The sequence below is a fragment of the Thermobia domestica genome, chromosome 18 (assembly GCF_964235325.1).
Source record: "Thermobia domestica chromosome 18, izTheDome1.hap1.1, whole genome shotgun sequence".
Classification (NCBI taxonomy): Eukaryota; Metazoa; Arthropoda; class Insecta; order Zygentoma; family Lepismatidae; genus Thermobia; species Thermobia domestica.
In genome coordinates this window covers 53035635-53059706 of record NC_137471.1, presented here as the reverse complement: position 1 = coordinate 53059706, position 24072 = coordinate 53035635, and the positions used below count along the sequence as shown (strand labels likewise).

General features: G+C 35.7%; 1 protein-coding gene across 6 annotated transcripts in view; it reads right to left on the bottom strand.

The window, feature by feature from the left end:
* Nucleotides 1-20097, bottom strand: part of LOC145675546 (glomulin) — a 46925-nt gene extending 26828 nt beyond the window's left edge. For 2 of the 6 annotated variants that reach the window (XR_014129148.1, XR_014129149.1), the window contains exon 1: nt 19919-20097. Coding sequence is in view for 4 of the 6 variants with exons in the window: in XM_081746048.1 (XP_081602174.1) it covers nt 9606-11381 (1776 nt within the window). In the remaining 2 variants the exon portion in view is untranslated. Of the gene's footprint in view, nt 1-7173; nt 11444-12734; nt 12886-19787; nt 19808-19918 lie in introns of those variants that run through there. The other 4 variants (XM_081746048.1, XM_081746046.1, XM_081746049.1 and 1 more) reach the window with 4 other exon arrangements.
* Between the last annotated feature and the right edge of the window lie 3975 nt (nt 20098-24072).

Genomic DNA, 24072 nt, shown 5'->3' with positions numbered 1-24072 from the left:
TCCAAAAATCGATGATGATCTACCAGTTCATCGGTGTTTTTTTCACATTGGGTTGCCTCTTTTCTACGAACACAGGGTTGACTTTCCATTTCGCAGCAACAACTTTGGCCTCTTGTTTTATTTGATGCTTTTCTTCTCTCATTTCCTTCAATTTCTCTCGGCTCTCTTCAAGAGTGTGTAAAGCGTTCTCAAGATCAATTTGTTTAGTTTGAAGAATTTGGAATGCGATCTTTTTTTTTTTTTTTTTTTTTTTTTTTTTTTTTTTTTTTTTTTTTTTTACAGCAGCACAATCACAAAAACAAAATCGAAGGAATCCATGACTTTCACCAATCGCTCTGCTTCTTATACCTCGTAAACCTTCTTACTTGCCAGTGAAAGTTTTTGAGTTTTAATTATATCAGCATACCTCAACCTGATAGCTACAATGCACTGATACCGTGAGGCCCATCTCATTGGATTAAGCTTTTACAAAGCATCTGATTCTCATATCAACGATGACAAAATATTCCACTTATTTATACTTTGGCCAAAAAGTATATATACAAATCCTGGAGCGTTGTGAAGTAACTGGCAACTTCTTTTACACTTTCGACGGCATCATTAATGACAAACTTTAGGTTATAAACCGCGCAATGAATATACGAGGATCATTTAACTCGAAGTGGCAACATAGTTTTGAAATGGAATGCAGTGAATCACTCACCTCAAGAACCTTACATTCCTTCGATGTAGTCTCCTCCAGCCTGTTGAACCCTTCGCCAGATGTCTGGTAACCGTCAAATACCTGTCAAAGACCCACTTTGTGAGAGGGTGTTGACAGTGCATCCTAAGGCACGAACAATGCTGGGAATGTCTCTCAAACGTTTGCCCCTAAGAGGTTCTCTCATTTTTGGGAAAAGATCAAAATCGCAGGGGTTCATATCCGGGGAATATGGTGGGTGCTCCAGTACCTCCCAACCCCATCGTCGTAACAGTCTATACTGGATTGGCTCTATGGCATTTGGCATTGGCGTGTAGAATTGGTCCCGACTACAGGTGTGGACGTTTGCGCCCCAATGCTGGTCGCAAATGGCGACTGAGGTATGAAGCATAGTATGTGGCATTGACGGTAACGCTCGATGGAACTTGATGTGACAGGATAATGCCTCCATCGTCGTATGACATTATCATCATCACCTTCACGTTTGCTGGTTCTTGCCTAAGCTTTTTCGGTCGTGGAGACTCTGGGTGGCGCTCCGCTCGACTGACGTTTCAATTCAGGCTCGTAGGATCTTCCCCACGTTTTATCACTTGCAATGATACGGTGCAAGAAGTCATCACCTTCCTCATTGTAACATTGAAGGTGTAGGCGCGCACATTCCCACATATGCCAATTTTGAACCTTGGTCAGAGTATGGAGTATCCATTTGGCTGCAATTTTCCGCATGCCAAGATCTTGTGTTAGCATGTAGAACAGTGATCCGGAAGAAATATTTTGCTCCTGCGCCAATTCACTACAAGTCCAGCGCCGATCACCGTCAAGCAATGTCCGTAGTCTTACAAGTTGAATTTTGTCCGTATCCGTTCGCATATGCCCTCCACCGTGTACTTTGTCCCGATATGTAGATCACTATTGTCCCGTTTGAAATGCTGCAACCCATCTCGCCACTGTCCGATACGGTAGAGCAGCTTCACCACAGGCCTCTACTAATCCTCTGTGAATCGTCCTAGCATTTCGCCCTCGTGCCACCTGGAATTTCATAAATACACGCTGTTTTGCAAGCGTGAACATTGCGTTAGGGCAGTATTTAACACAACAATCTCTTTAACAATGTCTACTCGCCATACACACTGTAAGGCTAGTTCTAGACGGAAGCATTTATCGTAGCATTTCTCATAGCAAAAGTCGTATCATCGATATCCTACCGTGTAAAGAAGCAAATGCTATAGCATTCACATGCCATGGCATACCCTAGGGCATTTCTTGTCGATAGAACCTACTCTATTTTGTAGCATTTTCCCCCAGCACTTCTGGTCCGATCGCAACGCCGTGGTGTGTTAAAAGGAAGAGAAAGATTTTGTGCCAAATATCTATATTCTTTGTTTTGTGTGGGAAATTGAATTGTAGTAAAGAAAAATGAGTTGGGAGTAGGAATGCTATTATTATGCAGATTGAAAACATGAGGAGCATTCTTGTCTGCACAAAGTTAAAAGTCCTTTGTATCATAATAAGCGTATGCGACAAAGGGCTTTAAAAGAAATAGCGACTGAAATCTTTGCTCCTTCGGAACCATAATTGCACTCATCTCCAGTGATTTGTTTGCTACGTCACGACAAGACGCTTATCAAAATGATAGTGTAAAAGAACCATATACTTTTGATGCAATAGAATATTATACGAGATTTGTGGCAGCACATCTGCTACGAGAAATGCTACATTAACTGCATCCGTCTAAAACTAGCATAATATGGGGCCGCAGCAGCGCTGAACTGACTCGTACACATTCACGAAACACACTACGTTCGTCATTTGTCTCCTGCCCACACGACACGCATTTTTGCCGATCCCAAACGTTTCAGCATTCTTGCCAATTTGATGTCGAGAACAGAACCCAAACAACCCCTGTGGGGCTTCTAACCCGTTCCTACTACTACTACTACTACTACAACTACTACATTAGCTGTGGATCTATATAGTACAAGGGCAACGTAGTACTACTACATTTGCTGTGGATCTATATAGTACAAGGGCAAACTTATTTTAATGAAAACTTTAAAAAAATGATCGTTAAATCACTTTTTGAATATTATTTTTAATCTTATTTTAACGAAAGAAGTGTTATAAAAATTTTTAAAAGTAGTTAAAAAAGAAACTGTCCGTAGGCAGGATTTGAACCCACGCCGAAAACATTTCCTGTACTAGCATGATGCGCTAGCCCACTCGGCTACCAGAGCCGACACCATTTACCGTTTACTTTGTGCTATATGTCGATCATGTCTTGTGATATCGTATCTGTATCGACCAATCAGATCAGAGGATATCTGAAACGTTTGGGATCCGCAAATATGCACACGACACTCCAATCGAAGCCGTGCTGCCAGTTCGAGTTAAATAACCCTCGTATATACAGCTCTTTCCTCAATTTCTTGAAGCCTTTTCTGAACACCTGAATAAGCACCACTCATCACAGCAGTGCCATCATATCCTTGCCCTCTGCACTTTTTCACAGACAATCCCAATTTCTCCAAATGACTTAACACTAGAATTTCAAGTCCGGATATAGTTGGATTTTTTATATGTAAAAATCCTACAAACACTTCTTCAATCTTGACCCGTCTAGAAACTTCGTTTTCTAAGCTATCGTTTACTTCTGTAAAATTTACTTAGCGAATAATGAAACTAATTTGATTTTCCTTTGATAAATCTTGAACCGTATCAATGATTAATGAAAAAAAAAAAAAAAAACTATCGTAGTTTTCATCATACTCTTTATGTAATGTGTTTTTAGTGTGTGAGCGTAATGTGAGTGTAATATCGAAAAATCTCTCCAGAGCCTGGACCAACTTATTTTTAAACCCCTCAAAAGTAAGACATCTCGTGTCGTTGTCATTCTTGATAAATTATTATTTGATTCAAGTAATTAGACTTTTGTGAAAATATCATTATTTTTTTTTTAAAGTATTTTAAAAATTAGTCTTTACAGGCAAAGCCATTGGGTCCCTTAGGGTCCGGCCCCTCCCCCCGCACCGAGGGGTCTTGCGGTTTATAGGCAGTCGTTCTTTCAGAAATTATGTTGCGGGGAACAGGCACACTCAGTATTCCAGGGGGCACTGCTGCTACTATTCCATTAATATATTATAGACATTATTTTGGTGTACTCCGGGGGGGAGGGGCACTGTTCCACAAAAAAAAAAAAAAAATGTCTGAAAGAAACACTGTTTATACATCCGGCACTGATCCCGAAGCTTAAGATTCAGCTCAAAAGTTGCCGTTTGGACACCATTGCGGAGATAAGAATCCAGCGCGAATCACAGGTGCTTGACACACTTCGAAAAGACGACTTCCAGGACACATTCCTGTATTGGAATAAACGCTGGGAGCGCTGTATTGCTGTACAAGCTATTTTGAAGATTGTAGTGTGTAAACGTAGGTAAATAAAGCATTTTCTTGTAAACAGAAACAGTCTCGAAACTTTTTGATAATATTTCGTATGCTCATTAAAAATAAGCGCAAACGTATCTCAGCCTTTTTAAAAATTCTCATTCTACGGAGATTTTGTATATTTTTGGCCATACTGAAAGCGACTTGTGGTAGCATAACAGGGAAGTGGCTGAATAGTTTGAAACGAATTTTGGGACATAGTAAATACCAGTGAGGTACGAAAAGAGGTTTATCTACCTTGAGCAAAATATTATACAGAACCTTAAAACCATCTTTGACAAACTTACGTGTACACCATCTCTCAGCTTTTTTTTTTTTTTTTTTTTTTATGTCACTTTATTAAAGGGTAATCCTTTAGTGATAAGGGTGTTTATGATTTATGCCAAGGAAATAATCTTTTAGGGATAAGGGTGTTTAAGATTTATTTCTTTTATTTCTTTTAGGGTGCCAAGAAAAAAGTATCTCATGTGTTTTTGATTATCCTAAGGGAAGGAAAGGGTTATAAATTTTCAAATGACTCACTCTCCCCGAGCGACAAATGGGCATTCCAGCTAATATAAAATAAAGACTTTCATATAAATAATTTCTCTTCAGTAAGACATTTTCTTCGTAGGAACACACCAAAATCAAATAGTACTCCTTTCTGAGGTTAGTTTCTGGTAATGAATGCTGCATCCGTAGGATTTTGTATTCTCTTAGGCTAGTTTTAGACGGAAGCATTTATCGTAGCATTTCTCATAGCAAAAATCGTATCATCGATATCCTACCGTGTAAAGTAGCAAATGCTATGGCATTTCCCATGCCATGGCATATCCTATGGCATTTCTTGTCGATAGAACCTGCTCTATTTCGTAGCATTTTCTCCAGCATTTCTGGTCCGATTGCAGCGCCGTGGTGTGTTACATAAGAAGCGAAAGATTTTGTGCTAAATATCCATGCTCTTTGTTTTGTGTGGGAAATTGAATTGTAGTAAAGAAAAATGAGTTGGAGTAGGGATGCTCTTTGTCCACATACTTCTTTGTGATTTTCATTTTTTAATATGACCAGCGAGAACTGTTGTTACAATTACTATAGCTTTAGCTACCTTACGCTTACTTTCGGAGCTGTAATTCCGCTCTTCTCCAGTGATTTGTTTGCTACGTCACGACAGATGCTTATCAATATGCTACCGTTTAAAAGCACCATATACTTTTGATGCCATAGAATATTATATTAAATTTTTGGCAGCACATCTGCTACGAGAAATGCTACGATAAATGCTTCCGTCTAAAACTAGCCTTACATTCTCATCCCAACAATTCTTCTAAATCATTAACTTGCTTTTATCGTCCTAAAGGCCAAAATCATTGGATGCTAAATATTTCATTTTACTACTTTGTTTAAGTGAAATTTCGGCAATCCGTCAATGTTGTTAATATATTATTTAAAAAATAAAATAAAATAAAAATAATTGCTCCCTTCTTTGGTTATGTTTCTTAAATATCTTGTTGCATTACATTCTAGAAGTCCACGTACCTTTAATTGGACCACTTTCACTCAATTTGTGATATCTGTTTAAAGTCGTAATTGCCCGTAAACTAAAGTTGGACTGACTAAATCACACAAAATATATTTCTATCATGAACGTTTAGACAAAATATTTTTGCCGTCCTTAATTACCATTTTTAATCTGTGAGCACATGACTACCATACAGCATGAGTAATAATAATAAAACAAAAATTGAGAATTTATTTCTAGTAGTTTCCACTTCGAACAATAAACTTACATTCCAGTTCTTCTCTATTCTCATATACATATTGTGCTTATTTACTTGTAAGAATTGAACCAATTTCGAGTTAACCATTTTTTAAACAATTTCAGCCCTGATTTTTGTTTACTCTCCGATTTTATTATTCTTTTTAACTTAACAAATGAAATACAACCGTCAATTTGTTTGCGGATGTCATATTTAGAGAATTATGGATGAAGCATTTTGCGTGCACATTGGTTGAAACACGCAGGTCTATGTAAAATACAAAATGGTATTAATCCAAAAGATCATAGTGATCTACATAGTTCAGAAACTCAAAACACATCACTAAAGCAGGAGGAGGACTTATTGCAAATAGTTTGTTTCGCCAAGAATAAAACAGCCTACGTGGCTGAGCTTCGTTCATCGTGATAGCTCCTGCAAGTACTCTACAAAAAATGTGCGTAGCCTCTTGACAACAGATGAAAACACCAGAGAAACAGCGGAAAGTGATTTAGACAAGTTCAAAGAGTACTGACATGAAAACCCAGCCATTTTGAATCCTCCAGAATAATTATATTAATCTTAAAATATGATGTACACAAACGTTACCACCAGATCTGAAAGGGTTAGAGTTAAAATTAACTCTTCCAGGCATGCTGTATATAAATTTTACCACATTTAACGTAAATTTAAATGTGTGGTAAGCTATGCTTACCACCATGCCTGGAAAAGTTACTACAAGCAACAAATTGGAGAGAAAAAAATGCATTTTTCGTTACTTTCTTCATTTCTCTTGCTGATTCTACTCTTTTTCTCACGCAATAATTTTGATCTTAATGTCACTTAAGCCTCGGTTATTTTACTTTGTAACTGTGCATAGTGCAATATCAATTCCAGAGTCCCACGCACGAGAGGTAAGCGCTCTACCACTGACCCACCATGTCCCAGATTTCGACTTACGGGGCCTTATGCAGAGTCGTTTGACGAGTGATTAGCGCCATACTAAAGATTTCGACTAACATAAGTTTCCTGCAGTAGTCAGGCCTATAGTAAGACGCTAATCATATGTCAAAACGACTCTGCGTAAGACGGAGGAATATTGACGTGGATATAAAAGTTCTTATCTTATCCGGGGATTTAAATAAGTTCAATACTTGTGAAATGAGGATTTGACTTTTTTTCATAAAGAGTTCAGAAGGTAGGCAGGAACTTACCCAGGTCACGAGTTTAGCAACGAGTAAAAGACATTGACAAAGATACCTCAGAGGATCGAAAGGTTTTGAAATAATATTTTACATCTCTGGATATAAGTAAAAATGTTTGTATTCAAGTTATTTAATATGTATCCTATAGCTAAAATAGCTAATTGAGAATATTACGTTAATCTTGAAGGAAAAAAAGTACACGATACTGTTTTAAAACTATTTCTTTTACTTACTCGTTTATTTTAACTTTTTTTCTGGGAAAAGTTTCGTTTTTTTTTTCTTCACATTTAATCCAATCTCGTCAAAATCCAACATATCCTTATATCACCCAATAACTTAATCTCAAGCTAGAAAATTCGATGGAATAAAAAAATAAAAAACTATTTCACAAAACAACTTCACCAATGCTTCAACACACATTACCTATTTACCATAGCTTTTTCTCATTTCTTTTTACGTGTATCTATTCTTCTGATAGAAAAATTCAAATCTAAAACTTACAGAAATTCTGCCCTTACACAAAGAGCTTTTTAAATTCACATGTCACTGTTGGGATCTTATTTGATTAAATATCCTTTTTGACCATAATCAAGTTCTTTGATCACTGATATACCCTGTTTGAGATTACTGTAGTAATTAAAAAAAAAAAATGTTGATCTAAAATGAACACACGTTATAAGCCTGATATACTGAATAAACTACAGGGTTAACCAAAAGTAGGTACACATCCCTGCACTGATCAAGTATAACATTCTGGTTTATGGGTTTATATACTTCGGCTCTTTCGAGCTTAAGATGTATGTAAAAACACATTAAGAACAAATAATAAAGAAACTAAGTTAACTTGATGGATAACAATAAGAAATGATATAAAATGCAATGAGCTGATCAGTATGGTACTGTATACCTACTTTTGGACCACCCTGTATTTCGAAAAGAAAAACCATGTTTCCTTATGAACGCTGTACGATACATTTTAAATACTTAAAGCAGAAAAACATTTCTTATTTAGTAACTGGAGATAATAATGTCATAACAGGGAGTTTTAAATTAATTACACTTAGGACCAAGATATTTTGAACGAGTGGATTGAACTTGCTTCTTTTCTCTTTATAAAGGGTTTCTATTTAAGTATGTCTTTACGGATGGACCATGTTCTTAGTTGGTAGTTTGGTTGATTTTAAGTTTAGCGTTCCTTCAGTACAGAGGGTATGTAAGACGTAGACTTACAGCTTAACGTTGGATCCGGACCACATTAGCTTCCACTGATAATGCAACCTGGGTTTCCCGGGAGGCTTCGCTAGGCATATAACCACGAGCAAGTTTTAGCATAGTGCAAGCTGATACATTGAGATAGAAGCCAATGAAACCGCCTGATATGATATTATTAAAGCAAGCGTTGGCGTTTTTTTTTTTTTTTTTTTTTTTTTTTTTTTTTTTTTTTTTTTTTTAATAATACATTTTTGCGGTCTGCTCATCCATCTGTTCCATGATAAGTCTCATAAAATTTAAACGATTTTAATGAAACTTGGTATATAACTTCCTCCCAGTTGTAGAAATATCCTTATTGTTTGGGGTTGCGATCGATCACGAATAAGGGAAGAAAATGGGGTAAAATCTACTCCCATGTTGTGAATATCAACATATATATAGAAGACAATTTTGCAATATAAATCACATAAAAATGATTCAATTACAGTAAAATTTAGTGTACACTTTTTGACATTGGAATATCTCCACAGTTTGGGGTTTAAAATATGTCAAGAATGGAAGGATGAATTTTCCTCCCCCCTCCTCCTCAATTTAAAATATATTCCGCGATAATTTTCGTTAAAGAATTCCCGACTGTCTTTTAAATTTCCAAATCATTCTCTATGTACAGAATTAAAATCAGTAAATAATTAAGTAGTTGATTTACTAGTAGGATGGATTACCTCTGATTAAATAATATTATTCACTATATCTTTCGTAGAAATATCAGATTTTAATGGAATATGGTGATAATTTTTGGGACTATCCAATCATTTCCAGACTTGAATTTGAAATAAATCAAGACCGGAGAAGCAAACTTATTTCCGCTCTCCATACCTTCCAGGTTAAAAAAAAAAAATTTACATATTTCCCACTGCTTGGAGTTGCAGTCAATCAAATATGAAGACCCCCTCCCCTCCTCCATCAAGATTATTAAAAAATGTCCTATATCATCTTTCGTCAAATATGGCGGGTTTTTTTTCTTTTCTTTTAAATACAAAGATATCCAATCGTCTGAATTGCTTGTGGTTGAAATGGGGCAATTTTAAGCATTCAGATTTTTATAGGATATAGGATTTTTTGTTGGAAACTAAAGTTGTACTAGTATAATTTGGGGTTGAAATTAGAAGGTGGATCGCTCGCTTCTTATCAATCCACACTGTGTCACTAGTTATTTCCAGAGTGCTACGTAAGAAATGCTTTTCTTCCTCTCTCTCCAAAATAAAAAGAATGTCTTTGGTCATTTACAAAATAATATACCAAGCATTTATTTCTTCAATTTATGTTTATAATATTCTGCACCCATTCATTGACTCTACTTAACAAACTTTCAATTAAGTCGAATGTATTCAATGCCATATTGATCACAGACAACTGGTTCTCAGGTGGAAGATTCGGTAATTGACTACCCGCAACTTCAACCGAAATATTACACTCATTTCTATTTAGTCCTGGAATCTTCATTTGTTCCTCGACTTCTTTCAGTTTTAACTGATAATGTGCCCTTGATAATGTTAAGCCACTTTTCAACGGTTTCAGAAATGATTCTTCTAACCTCTCAATATGACTCCAAATGTCTGTCCTATTATTTTTATCACGAATAAGAAGAAAACGCAGCAAATTTAATGCACTAACGATTTGGTCGCTATTTTCTAACAAGTCAGTTTTCTCTCCATCAGGAAGGGAACATGCCTTGAATATAAGAGGTGAAAGATGTTTTCCACTGAAATATGGAGATGGTTCTGGAAGTTGAAGTGAGTCATAGATAACATCTTTTAGCTGCGTGATTAAATAACCGAATACACCTGAATGCTGCACGGACGAGAACAAATGAGATAAAACTAAATATTTTCCTTTGAAGTCAAATATACTAATGTACATTTTCAGTAACTGCAAGGCTTTCTCTCTGTGATCTTTTACTTCACAATAAATTAACACAAACGTCAAATTTTCTGCAAACGTTTTCAACACAGATGAGTCGAGAGATGTATATGAGACGGAACCTATTTGCACTCTACTAAAAGCTGCTTTTGCTAGATCTAGTCCTTTCGCAATAGCAAATTCTTTATTTGTTTTAAATAAAGCAGTTGATAGTCGCAAAGCACCTTGTAAAATATACACCGCACTATAAACATGAGGCATTTCTTCTATTCCCACATTCTCAACAAGTAATAAATAATAAAGTGTAGCGTAAGACAAAGCGATTTGGTCAGTAGACGGACAATCACTGTCATCATCAAGTGTGGAAATATCCATATTAGAGTCTGCGGGCCTTGTACTTGCAGCTTCACGCAAATCTAAGAAACATAACATATCACCCACTAAATGTGTCAAAAAATGAACTAAAGATTCCGCACTGACCCTCGCAGAACTTTTACTTCCATCGCATTGCAGATCCACGTACACCATAGGTTTTCCTAATAAATGAATAATAAAGTTCACAAATGCCCTTTGTTCACGTACTCTATTATCTACCGCATCACCATTAACTTTCAAAGATAATTCTTTTACGAAAGGTTCACAAAACGACACTATTTCTTTATAAATATCACTTATTCTTACGACAGATGGTTCAACATCCAGCAATTTCTTCTCTTCTCCTTCCAAATTAAGATTTTCAGGTATTGCAAGTACATCAACATGCGCTTGCAACGTATTTAGACACCATTCCAAACACTGTCCTCGCTTCTGTATACGCTGCAACACAGTTTGAAGTGGTTTAAGCATACTCTTAAACTTCACATCATTTTCAAAAGCTTCGGCTTGTTCAATGAATTCCAACAGAATTTCCTGAGGATTTGTTATTTTGGCGATTGCATTTAAAATATCTTCACAACATGTATATAAATCAGGATCACTTTTGTAAGTTTTGTCATCTAAATACTCACACACTGTAGGAACAATATCCCAACAATTGGTTTCCAAAAGTTTTCGACAGTTTTCATTCTGAAACAGTTCCACAGCATCACGAATTTTGTGTTCTCTTAAATACACACGCAACGTTTCATTAAGTTTGGGGAGGTCCATTATATCTGTGTTGGACATGATCATAAAATCTCATTTATTTCACTGTTTTCAATGAAAGCTGTTTTCTTTCACTCTGCCTTCACGTCCTGTAACGATTAAAAGAAAAGAAAATGAATCATTTAGTACATTAGGAGAGGAATATTAACAATGTTGTCTTTCTAACTTCATTAAGTTTTAGAGAAACAAAAAAGAAAAAGAAAATATCTACAAATGAAATAAAAAATTAGTTTAGTCAATAAAATTGTCCTTTTTGTACAATATTTTTCATTTGAGACTCAGCAGAATTTATTGATGTTAGATCGGTTTACAAGACACGCATTGTCTTAAAAATCAGGGAAGATATTAAAATATCCGGGAAGAAACTAACAAGTTTCCTTTTTCATATGAAAAATATGGTGATTGCAAAATTAAAAGACAACGAAAGGATATTCTGTGTACTTTGAAGCACTGTATACGGTAAAAGCTTTTACATTCAGAGAAATCATTCTTTCCTTCAGTTTTTTCACACCGACTTCTTTTCATTACAATATTTTATTTCTTTTGTATATTCTGCGAAGTTACTAGTCTATTAGAAAAATACTTGGGTGCATAGAAAGTGATATATATATATATATATATATATATATATATATATATATATATATATATACCATCCAAATATTTAAAATATTTTCTACGTCGTTTGGTCCAAATGTGTTGTTTCTGTTTGTAATCGATCTCTTCACTTGTGGTCATATTATCTTCACTGGATTGTATGGACAATGACAGGAAGGCAGTCTGATAACAGTGTGCCCAAAACTTGAAGCAATTTCGATCAATTCGTACACCTTAATGCGAGGTTTGGATATCTGTATAAATTTCAAAAACTCAACAGAAGTTTGCTTCGGATTGCGCGGAATACTGTTTTTTGATAACAACTCTGACACTTGGTAATTCTTCCAAAATTGTTCCTAGCTTATGCTTTGACAATGATGCATCTTACCATCCGCAGAGAAAAGTGCCTTGGGTATAACTGAAAATTCATATTGGCTTAAGCAAGATTTAACATCAATACCAAGCTTTGATTTTGATGCTAAAGTGTCTTCAAAACAGAGACGTCTTTGAGTTAAGTTCTACTAATTTACCATTTAGAGACACCTGTGCCTTTTCAGAAACAGTTTTGCATGTTTTGACGTTTATTTTCTACATCTTTGACCAGAAATATTAGATTTATTTGAAATTCATTTTTTCATAAAAATTGCTCTCAACTGGTCTCATTTCTTTTATTATGATCATGTCTTTATCTGCATCTTTCGTGAAGACTCTTCCTCTGATAAGATGTATAAAATTTCCATTCTTTAGTTTAAAATGATTTGTCATTGATTTCAGTGTACTTACTAGCTTTTTAATCTTATCTTCTTGTCTCCTTCTAAGCTCCACAGAACATTCATGTTGACCTCTCCTTCTGAATGTGATAGTCCAGCAATATTCTCGAACTTCTCTGCTACTGGAGTCAACTCAGGATCTGCCAAAAAAAAATCTAATCCTTGCTGCTTCATTTAGAGAAATTTCAGTGAAACCACCTTGCATTTTCATTCTTATATGTTCCAAAACATTGTTTATATGTTCCAAAGCCTCATATGCCCCAAGTCATGTAAAAGAAATACAGTTTTTGTTTACCGCCCAATTTCTACTCTTTAGTTCATCCCATGTTAATTTCCAGTTTTCTTTAAGTAATCAATTTCACACAAGAACAGTGACATCATCATTGCATAGTTTTGTCAATCCATACAAAAGAAATATTTTAGGAAGTTCTTTTGTGATACAAGTGCTAAACTCCTGTTTCCGTATCGTACTGGTTTCACAAAGTGTAACATTGTTTGAAGCATATCCATATATATGCGTGCAAACTTAAAACACCTGTGGCAATGTTTCTCCCATTTTCTGAAAAGGCTTTGAGCTTTTCTAGTATTTTCTTTTCTTTTGAAATTGCGATAACATTGCAATGTTTCAGTTTATTGTCTATCTCTGAGAAAATCAGCTATTCATTGACAGATTGATTAGCTTCTTGAAGCACACCAGAATATTCATTTTCAAACTCACTCATAAACAAGATTGATATTGCCGATATTGTGTTAAAATGTGCTTTTATTCCATGGCGAATATGTTTTCCTTCAAGTCTTGTGACTGCAGGTCCATATATATCACTTTCCACCCAAAACTCTGGAATTCCACTGCCTTTAATGTATGCTCCCATGGTTCGCAGTTGAGCAATAATTGTATGTAGTTCAACAGGTTTTAAAAACCACTTTCCATTACCAACAATATTAGCCATTTCAAGCTGCATAAGTGGCTTATATAAAGCCATGCCAACAGTTACCACAACTTTCATATTTTCATCATAGTTCACAAATTTGGTAAGCTTTTCAAAATGTTTCATGAATGTTAATTGTATTATCCGGTCTGTTGGTGCTACAGGAATTACTGGCAAGGAAGAGACCTTTGTAATATGTATAGGGTTTGCCTCTCCTATGCTGGACATGAATCTCGTCCAAATAGGAGAAGGCACTGAATTTGAAATATCTGTATTTAAGATACAGGCTTTACGCATCAGCAGCCAAGCAAACTCTCTAAGCTCTGATTCATAGATGAATAAATGGTCGTCGCTCTGCAATGTAACTAATGATTTTTGGTTGTGCATAACTTGTAATCCAGTTTGTAGGTTGAGAACATGGCATATTGACTCATATGGAAAACACACTACCGTCACAACCCGATGTCAATTTACTCAAATCACCATAACATTGCAGCTATTATTATTATTATTATTGATGTTATTGTTATTTCAACGATACAATACAAACTGAAAAAAGTTCATAATCGATACTATCTTGAATCGTTCCTTATGATGCTTCTCTAGTGCAAGAAATAAAATTCCTAGCACTACCAGCGTCATCAATGATACATCGTTGGAAAGCTAATGCAACACAGATTCTCATTTTTTATACCAATTTGTACAGGGTGTCTACTAAAATTCCAAAATGAAATTTCGTGACTTTTTCGTGACCTTTTCTTTACCAAATCATAAAATTTCCTAATATTTTCAAGAGCGAATTTGGGTGCAAATTAGGCCGAATTTTCCTCCATGCGATAGAAACGTACTTTGCTTGCGATTTGGCAGCGTCTAAAGCCGACAATAGACATTTTTGGTAGTGAAATTTGACATTTTATAGAACAAAATTTTTCAATCTGTACTTACATTTGTACAGTTTAAAAAAATCGTGACCCAAAAGCTAAATTTCGTGACTTTTTCGTGACTTTCGTGACCGATAGATACCCTGTTGTATCATTCTATGCCTTTTGGGGATTATAGCCCCACCTTTAAATGCGGAAGGGGCAAAAACAGGAAGAAAGGGACAAATTTACCTTCCCCCTCCTCCTTCAAAACCCCCGACATCAGTAAAATACATATCACTGGCAGGTTCCTTCATTCAGAAATGCAACGACATAAGAATAATTTTCCTAGTTTAATTAGATAGTGAAACATAAGGGTTTTAAGGTTAGACGCAGGGGCTTCGGAAGGCTACTTTCCGTCATTTTGTTTTTATTGAATATCTGCTCTGCACAGAATGCCAGGTTATCACCATGCAAATTCTTATTCTGTTCATGAAGACGAAGAGATTGAGCCATCTCACACTTGTTTCATAATATATCCCACGGAAAATGTTTTTTTGACCATTGTCCCCAGATTATAATGGAAACTCATTGATTTCGAAATGAAACGTACGATGTTGCTTTCTCCTTAATTTCACTCCTCATATCATGAAGAAGTTTATCCACTGTGAGATACTGACCATTCTCATATTAGTGGAATATTCTCCTCCTGAGAACATTTTTATCAAAATCATCCATATCAGCGATAACTAGTCTTCTGTTTATTCGTTTCCTTCGAGAAACGAAGAATGTTTTACCTGCTTAAATTTGCTCTCCCTTTGCCTCTCCAGCTATTTGTTGAACAGAGCTCCTGCCTACGCCACAATCTTCTGCTGTTCTCTCCTGCACTTAGTTGATTTTGATTTTTGAGTTTAGCGTCCTATTCAGTAGCGAGGCTATATGAAACGTGAACCTACAGTTTAACATGGGATCCGAATCACATAAACTCTCGCCGGGAATCGAACCCGTGTCTCCCACGCCAAATGTTCCCGTACTGTGTTATGTTGATTAGAGGAGTTCATGTCACTTATATTGCATATCTCAAGATCTGAACACGAATACAAGGTTAAAAAGGGAATAAACGAATGTAATAACAAGTACGTGTATAAGAGTATAGATGTGTATCACATATACATAAATGCACAAAAAAGCCCTTGATTCATCAATGATAACACTGCACAACAATAACCACTATAACAATTATTCTAATTAAACGGTAACAATGACACCAATAGTAACTACGGAAATATAAAAAAATATATATATATATTTAAAAAAAAAACGGAACTTGGTGGCAATCCGACAATCCTGTACTCTCAGGAGACGTTTGTCGTGTAGCGCGAGAGACGACACTGACAAAATATCATGGGTGCGAGCTGACGATCGGAAGGCTCCATCGCGTTCTATTGGATGGTAAAATCAATAGATCTACGTCAAGCTTCATGAGTCGTTGTGACAATTTTAGCTTGTAGTGAGCACTTCGCACAGGTTGGTGCGTGCCTTTTCCACTTGGTCGTTTCTTTCTTTCTTCCTTTCATTTTCTCATATATGTAAGTAGATATAATTTCAATGGCTCATATATCTGTACACACCTGTAAGAAACTAAGAATCCAGAAGATGAACGTGAATCCTCGGTTACGGTTACAAAGAAGAGAATCATAGGTTGATGCGTGTTTTCGCCACGAATAATCTTTTTCTGGTACATCAGTTCGTAAGCATATTATCAATTTGTAGACATAATTTATTTTTGAAAAGAATATATATATATATATATATATATATATATATATATATATATATATATATATATATATATATATATATATATATATCTACCAAGAAATGTGAGTCCCGCTGTTGCACTGAATTCTGAGTTTCACTCAGTGAATTTCTCAATCTTTATTGACTGACGACACTCTTTACTGGGTGCAAATTAATTATACGGATCCTGTTTTTGTAAAATTTACGGAAGAAATGAAGAATAACACCTTAATAGAGTAGTATCTAGTAAAAATATGCCGTTTTCCTACCTGTGAAATGCGTATATATGTGAAACTACATTAATGAAAGTCGAACCTGGTATGCACGAATTCGTCCATAAGGTAAGTAGTGACAAATGGACCATCTCTAAAATTTACAGAATAAATCATTAACAACAGTTAATACACCAGTATGTGAATAATTGAAGTACGTAGTGTTGTTACGTCCGACACGGATTCGTACGTAGAAAAACAGAAATTTAAATGTAAAATGTTCACATTCTCCTTTATGTAACCATTGGTCACAGTGTATAAAGGAAGGTAAATCAGGGTATACGAAGGTGAAAAGCTAAGAAGCGGAACCATTGAATGTTGGTGAAGTTCTTACAAATTTCTGAAGTTGCAGCGCAAATGGAGTGGTAAGATGTGAAAAACAGTAAAAGGTAAGTTTCTTTTCTTTTTTCAGGTTTGTAAGTGAAAGTGTAAAAGTGTCAGATATCTTTGTATCGTCAACGCAGTGGTTTTCTACAATCCTCGTTTACGCGTATACCCAATATCACTGGCGCGCCTGCTCCCTACGGACGAACCCCCTCGCTAACACTCGGGCCCCATTGCTGCGCTCCTGCTTTGACTAAGTTGGATAGCATTCGTGTTCCTTAATGGCCATCTAGCAGAGGTGGTTTGTGGTTTTGAACAACACCTCTTAAAGTGAATCTGTACAGGAAAAAATGAAATGAAACCTTCGAAATGAAATGAAATGAAATTTTGAGTTTTACGTCCCACGCTTATGCCGGTTAGGCTAAAGGAGACGGTGATAATGAGTAATGAATGAAATGGTGGAATGAAGAAAGTGGGAGGAAACGGGAGAACCCCGAGAAAACCCACGCACACGGTGTTTGTCCACCACAATGTTCACTTGGCGGGGGCTGGGATTGAACCCGGGACCCCAAGCACCAGAGGTGAACAATCTACCACTGAGCCACCGCGGCCACAAAAAATCTGTACGGGAGAATGCAAGTGCCCACCTCAAAAATGGTTGCTGAAGGTAGAAAAAGTGAATGTAGAGAGAAAGAACTATATATGTAATGAATTTATGTATGGATTTGTATAATCAATCTGCACGCTTCACTGGACGTCCAGGACATCGTGACACTCACTTTTGATATTTTTATTATTAACAATAATAATAATAATAATAATAATAATAATAATAATAATAATAAAACTCTTAGTTATTATAATGACTCTATAAAGCACTGAGCACTATTAGTGCCGCTGGAGAAGTTGACTGGCACAGTCTATCTCGATTCTAACTAAGGCATTACTGCTGTATCGCCCGACCAGACGAAAACCGAAAAAAATGGAATATTATTTAGTTTCTTCCACAAAATATTAGACTCTCACCCAGGCACACTTGGTAGTGACTATTGTTCGAAATACAGTGTGGACGTATAGTATAAAAACCAATGCAAAGAACACGAACTGACTTGTACTACGTAGCCACTAAAAAGCATGAACGCTACTTAATCGAGTCAGGGCAGGAGCGCAGCAGGGTACGCCGAGCGGCAGCGAGGGGTTGCGTCCGTAGGACGCAGGCACGTCAGCGGCGGTGGATAGACGCATAAACTATAGTGAAGAAACATTTTATATATCATACAATGCGTGGCTTCTGTGTAGAACAGTTTCGAGGGAGATTCAAAATGCCATCCAAAAAGTACTAAAGTAGGTTAGATCAGATTAAGATTTGATTAGATATTCTTTTCTGTAGTTCCAATTCGTTTCTACACTTACAGTACGACAAACTATTCACCTATTTCGTAGACCATGCCTTTCACACAATTTCAACAACAGATACTCCTCATTTTTGTAAAACTCGATAAAACTGAAATATGATATGTAATGATCTTGGTGTTATGTCAGACAGATGGGGACCAGACTTAAGTGTCGAATAGAATCCAACCAACCGCAGCGGGTCTTTTAACCTGTTTCACTCCTCCTCCTCCTCCCACTACTACTACTTGGGGATATAGTATAGATGAAGCTGCATCAGTTCCCGAACGAGCAGGACGCTCATACTTTTAGGGATTATTCATTGAGTATGTACGAACTAACAAAGGGGGTAACAAAGTGACTTTTATTTTCTTATCGACTGATACGAAAATAAAAAAAGAACGTACCTGTACTTTATATCTGCATGTGTAGTGCCCTTGTACTTTATCTATGAGTATGTGTGTGTGCGGGGGGGGGGTGAGAATTTAACGCATATCGCATGTCTTGTGAACATGGATACTTCTTACTATTTATTGCACTACGTAGAAAATTTATGGTATTTCATGTAGAAGTGGTAATAAAACACAGAAGAAACGCAGATCAGGGGGTTTTCATGTATGCTATTATCCGAAACGAAATGTTAGTTATGCCTGTACTCATAAACTTGAAGCACCTCCCAAATAAAATTAGGACATTTTAGAAAACGACACAATCAGAGAAACCCCTTTCAAAGTACTTTTCTAAATCCGCTACTGACTATTTGTATAAATTGGTATTCAAGGTTGTATATGGAAAATTATTGCTAAATCAGTCACTCTTGATTTGTGTAGGTAATAAATGCTGGCCCCCATCTGTCCGACATATGCCCAAACTTGTTATTTATGCACCATTTCCACACTGCCCTTCCCATAAATCAGAACAAGTATACCTCTCTGCTAAATAGTCCCTCCTACCTCTATATATAATGCCGCTTACATCAAAACAATAAGTGTTTTCTTAACTAGTCCCCTCACCTGACTTTCACTCTACCTCACAACCAAAATAAATTCTCCAATTCATTTGATAAATTGGAGTATATTTAACAGAAGGGGTCCTGAAGCACGTAAAAAACAAAATTTACAGGAGAAATGCATGATACAAGTACTTAGACTTAACATAACGTAACTAAGTGTAACCTAAACCAATTATTATTAGAAATATGCGATTTTTTTTTTTTTTTTTTTTTTTTTTGAAAATTATGATGGACCTTTGGACTAACATAACATAAACTCACCTACCGCAACCTAAGCTAACCTAATGTGAACACAAATTAACATTGTAAAAAAAAATTTAGAAAAAAAAAAGCTGGATCCCTTCTGCTAGAACATAGGCCGATAAAGTTTCTAAAACTGTCCGGCATTGCAGCAGACAGGCATGCAATTTTCTAAAACTGTCCCTTAACTAACTATTAAATTATCATGATTTTTCAATTCTAAAATTTCACAACCACCTTATGGGACTCCGTAACACCAGTATTGCGATTCACCGGCTGAAAACCAATGGATGGACTTACAAAATGATTTTCAAGGCGGAGTATAAAAGACGCAGATAGTAATAATAATTTAATACGTAATTTATTACCTGCAGAAAGACATTATTTTTCATTATTATAATGATTGCAAACTTTTACAGCGTGTTCAAAGCAAAGTAATAATTTATATCTTGAATTCCGCACATTAACACTCACATCCCCATATTTTCCTCTTCCTCTTTTTCTTAAACGAATGATCCCAGTGCTGCCAGAAAGACAATACAGAATTCCACCAGATTCCTTATCGAAAATAATAATAATAATAATAATAATAATAATAATAATAATAATAATAATAATAATAATAATAATAATAATAATAATAATAATAATAATAATAATAATAAAACAAAACGAAATTGGAAAAAGTGGGACTTCTATTTTTAAAATCTATTATAATTTAAAAGAACACAATGCAAAAAAAAGTTTAAGAAAACATAGATTTATAAAATGAAAATGAATAATTCTTTCAGCTTAACGTCCCACTATAATGCCATTTAGCTTATCGCGGACGGACGATTAGGACAAATGAATGATAATGAAATAATTCTGTAGTCTCAAGGCGTAAGCTGATATGTCACAAAATACGATTTTATAGGAGAGCGTTTTGAATAGTTTGAATTGTAATAGAAAATCAGTAAAGAAAAGTTATGCTTTAACTCTTTTAAATTATGGCTTTTTTTTAGGTATTTTGTAGAATTTCACTCAATCGTCTATAGCTTCAAGACTATTTATTGTAGGTTCATGGTTCATGCCCCGTTTTCAGGTTCAGGTTCAAGGTATTTTCCTTCCTTCTCTTCGGAAGTTTTGTTTCTAGTAAATCAGTATATCCAACTGCGTCCGTAAAATTTCCCTAAAGCGTACCAAATGCGGAAAAATTCTGCTCAAAGTGGGAAAAAGAGATTTTCTTTTTTAAAAAATCCCTTTTTTATCGCGAATATCTCCCCTTTGGTATAGGATACGATCACGCGAATGCTACTAAAAAAAACTTTACTTTATGGTGAAAAGAATGAGATACAAAGAGTGGCCCTTGGATGAATAGCTTTGATGCTACAGCCGATTTACATATTTTTCCCTTGATAATACCTTTTTAATGAATTTCTATAGTATCATCATCATCATCAAGACTGTTCATTATGGGAAAATAAATTATACCTCGTTTTCTTTGCCACGGTCTTTCAAACGGTACCACCCACTGAATAAATGCAAAAAACCCGGTCTAAAAAGCTTTACTAGACACTTATAAAGCAAATTTCGAAGGTCGACACCATGGCACAGGTGTTGTACCATCATAATTTAAAAGGGTTAATATTCCAATATCATATGGGTTAGATTTTATTACAAATACAAATATTTTGATACATTTTTAAGTTTCTTTAAAGAAACGAGGAGTATGTTACATGTCAAGTTATGCCAAACTTATTTCGTAACACTTTAAATAAATCTTGTCACTAATATATATGATATGACAAAACTAAATTTACATAATATGCTCAGTTTTTAATTTCTTTTACACGAAATAAGTTTATACCATTCAATATTTTATTTTAGTAATTCTTAGTACACTCTTGAAAACAAGATATAACGATTTGTTATGCTTTATCATCAAGTGAGTTTTATATAAGCTCAACTTTATAAAATAAAAGATGCAGAAATAAACTTTACAAAAATAATTCAAATACAATGATGATATAATACTATTATTACATATTAAAGTAAAAAGTTCTTAATCCTATGATAACTACCCTTTTCTCTCTACTAACAGTAATTCAATTCAAGCCACACTTGAACTTTAGTTTTCCTCTTCATCTGTACTGCACACTTCTCGCAATACATTCTTTTGATAGGAATCAGTCTTAAGGATCTGGTAAAAGGACTGATACACAGGATCCAATAGAGGAAGAAGACTCAGGAGGTCTTGTTTTTTCTTCAATGATACTGGTAAGGGTACGTGATATAACAAACGGGAGATCTTAAGTTGACAAAACCAGAGCACCACACGATATGACGTCATTAAATGTGATAGTAAGTTGAGCAGTGTTTGCAACTGATCTGGTGTCAACTTGTTAATTTTATACTAGAGTAACAGACCGGTAAAGAAAATATGTTTAAAAATGATTATCTGTTAATGAAGTAATATACTTAGAGAGATATTTGTATATTTGTATGAAAACATAGCATTTCCACACGCGATATTTGATGATGTGCTCCGCGAAAGATTTGTTGCCACAAAAAATTTTTAGATCCACAATATATAATTGATATAAAAAATAATGATAGGTCTACATCATATTAATATGTGACAGGCCGTTATCCATGGGGTCTAGGGGGCGGGCCCCTCTAAATTTTTACGGTACTGTTCCCCTAAAATTTTCACAGTACGCTTGCAAATGAACTATAACAGGGTGTAAAATTTCAAAGTCAGACACACTCGCCAACCCAAAAATAATGGTCGCCAGTATCTCTCACGTACAAATTGAGACCCCCCCCCCTCCAAACGGCTTTTGGTTTGACAAAGAAAGACTTCACATTCCGTGTTTTCTCTCACTCAATGACAATTATTTTCTTACGAAACAGAAAATGCGCTGCCCTGTGAGTTCAGGCAGAAACCATTCCCACTGAACACTGGTCACCAGCTCTAAATTTCTAGTCGCCAATTTCTAGTCGAAAATTTGTACGCTGAGCTGTAATATGATGATTAACTATAATACGTTTGGATCGGGAGTCCCTCTCAAACTTCTACCGGGCTTCTCCTAGATTTTTGGGCTGGCTACCAGCCTATGTGATAAGTGACAGGGTCGTAACTTGAGGAGGGAGAGGGCAAATGCTTCTCCAAGGAAGCTCCCCGCCGTTCGAGGGGACCCATTTTAAGACATTTTTTTACTCCGTATACGGTACGAACATGAAATTATAAATGAAGCATCGAATATGTCCACTATATTACAAAAACAAAACAACACATAAAAGGTAAATAAAACAAAAATGAGTCGTGGGCCAATTTTAATAAAAAAGTTTCTATTAGGGGCCCTAGAAGTAATGTTTATTCGTATGGCTTTGATATTTGTCAATATTGCCCCCTTAATTCATTTGTCATGTATGGAACGGGATCAAAGGTGTAGGCCCTAACTAACGACCCGGGCCCATAAAGAGTAAGAGAAAGATGGAAAGAGGGAGCCCAAGATTAGAGAAAACTTTTTTCTAGGAGCACCAAATACGCGTATTATTGCTTACCCCCTCCCAAGAAAACAATCTAAGTTACGGCGCTGGATAAGTGGATGCAGGTGTAGAATACATAAACATAAAAACAGTAATTTATGATTAAAATGAATGACTGTGTGTGAAAGAGGACTGTACTACTAATTTTTAAAAATTATATAACATTTACTGTATGTAGAAAACGATGGTGCTGTACTATTTTATGAGTTTGAATTTGCAAAATTTAAGAAAGAAGTATGTAATATGTTTGTTGGGTTCTGTAGGATTACGGGGGACCAAAACTACGTAAAAACACAATGTTTATAGGTGGGATGAGTTCATGTTGCGGAAAGATAATTGATATTGATATGTGAGTAATTTGTGAACTGAGTAGACTGGAAATGCCGTGTGCTGAATGGAAAATTTTGCAATTACTATTTGCTATTAATTAGAATGGACAAATATAACGTGCATTGCGGCGTTCTAACCCGACTTTGCTTGCTAGAGCTCGTTCGTCAATATTTATTTATTTATTTATTTATTGATACAAGTCATGGCCATTACCGGCATCTATGCCCTTAAGCACCTCAGGTTGGAGGGATGACATCCTCGGCGAGCACACAATCACGGTACGGGGGAGGGATATAAGGAACGGATAAGGAAAGAAGCGGCCTGAGGTCTGTAAATTAGATACCATCCCGGCATTTACCTGGTGTGAATGAGGAAATCCCAGGAAAAAACTCATTTAGGATAGCTAGCCTGAAAAAGCTGTTACACCTTTTCGACCGACTGACCCTGCCGGGAATCGAGCCCAGGACCATTAGCGACTACTCATGCTCAGCAATACTGTCTGAAACTCTTTAGTTAGTGGTATGTTTGGCTTTAGGTAGATTAACCTAAAAAACATTTAAGAAAACAGCAATGATTTTCAACAAAAAATGCTTTCTCCCAGTAATCCGACATATGGCTAGTTTTCAAAGCACATACTGAGAAAAAAAAATTGTAAGTA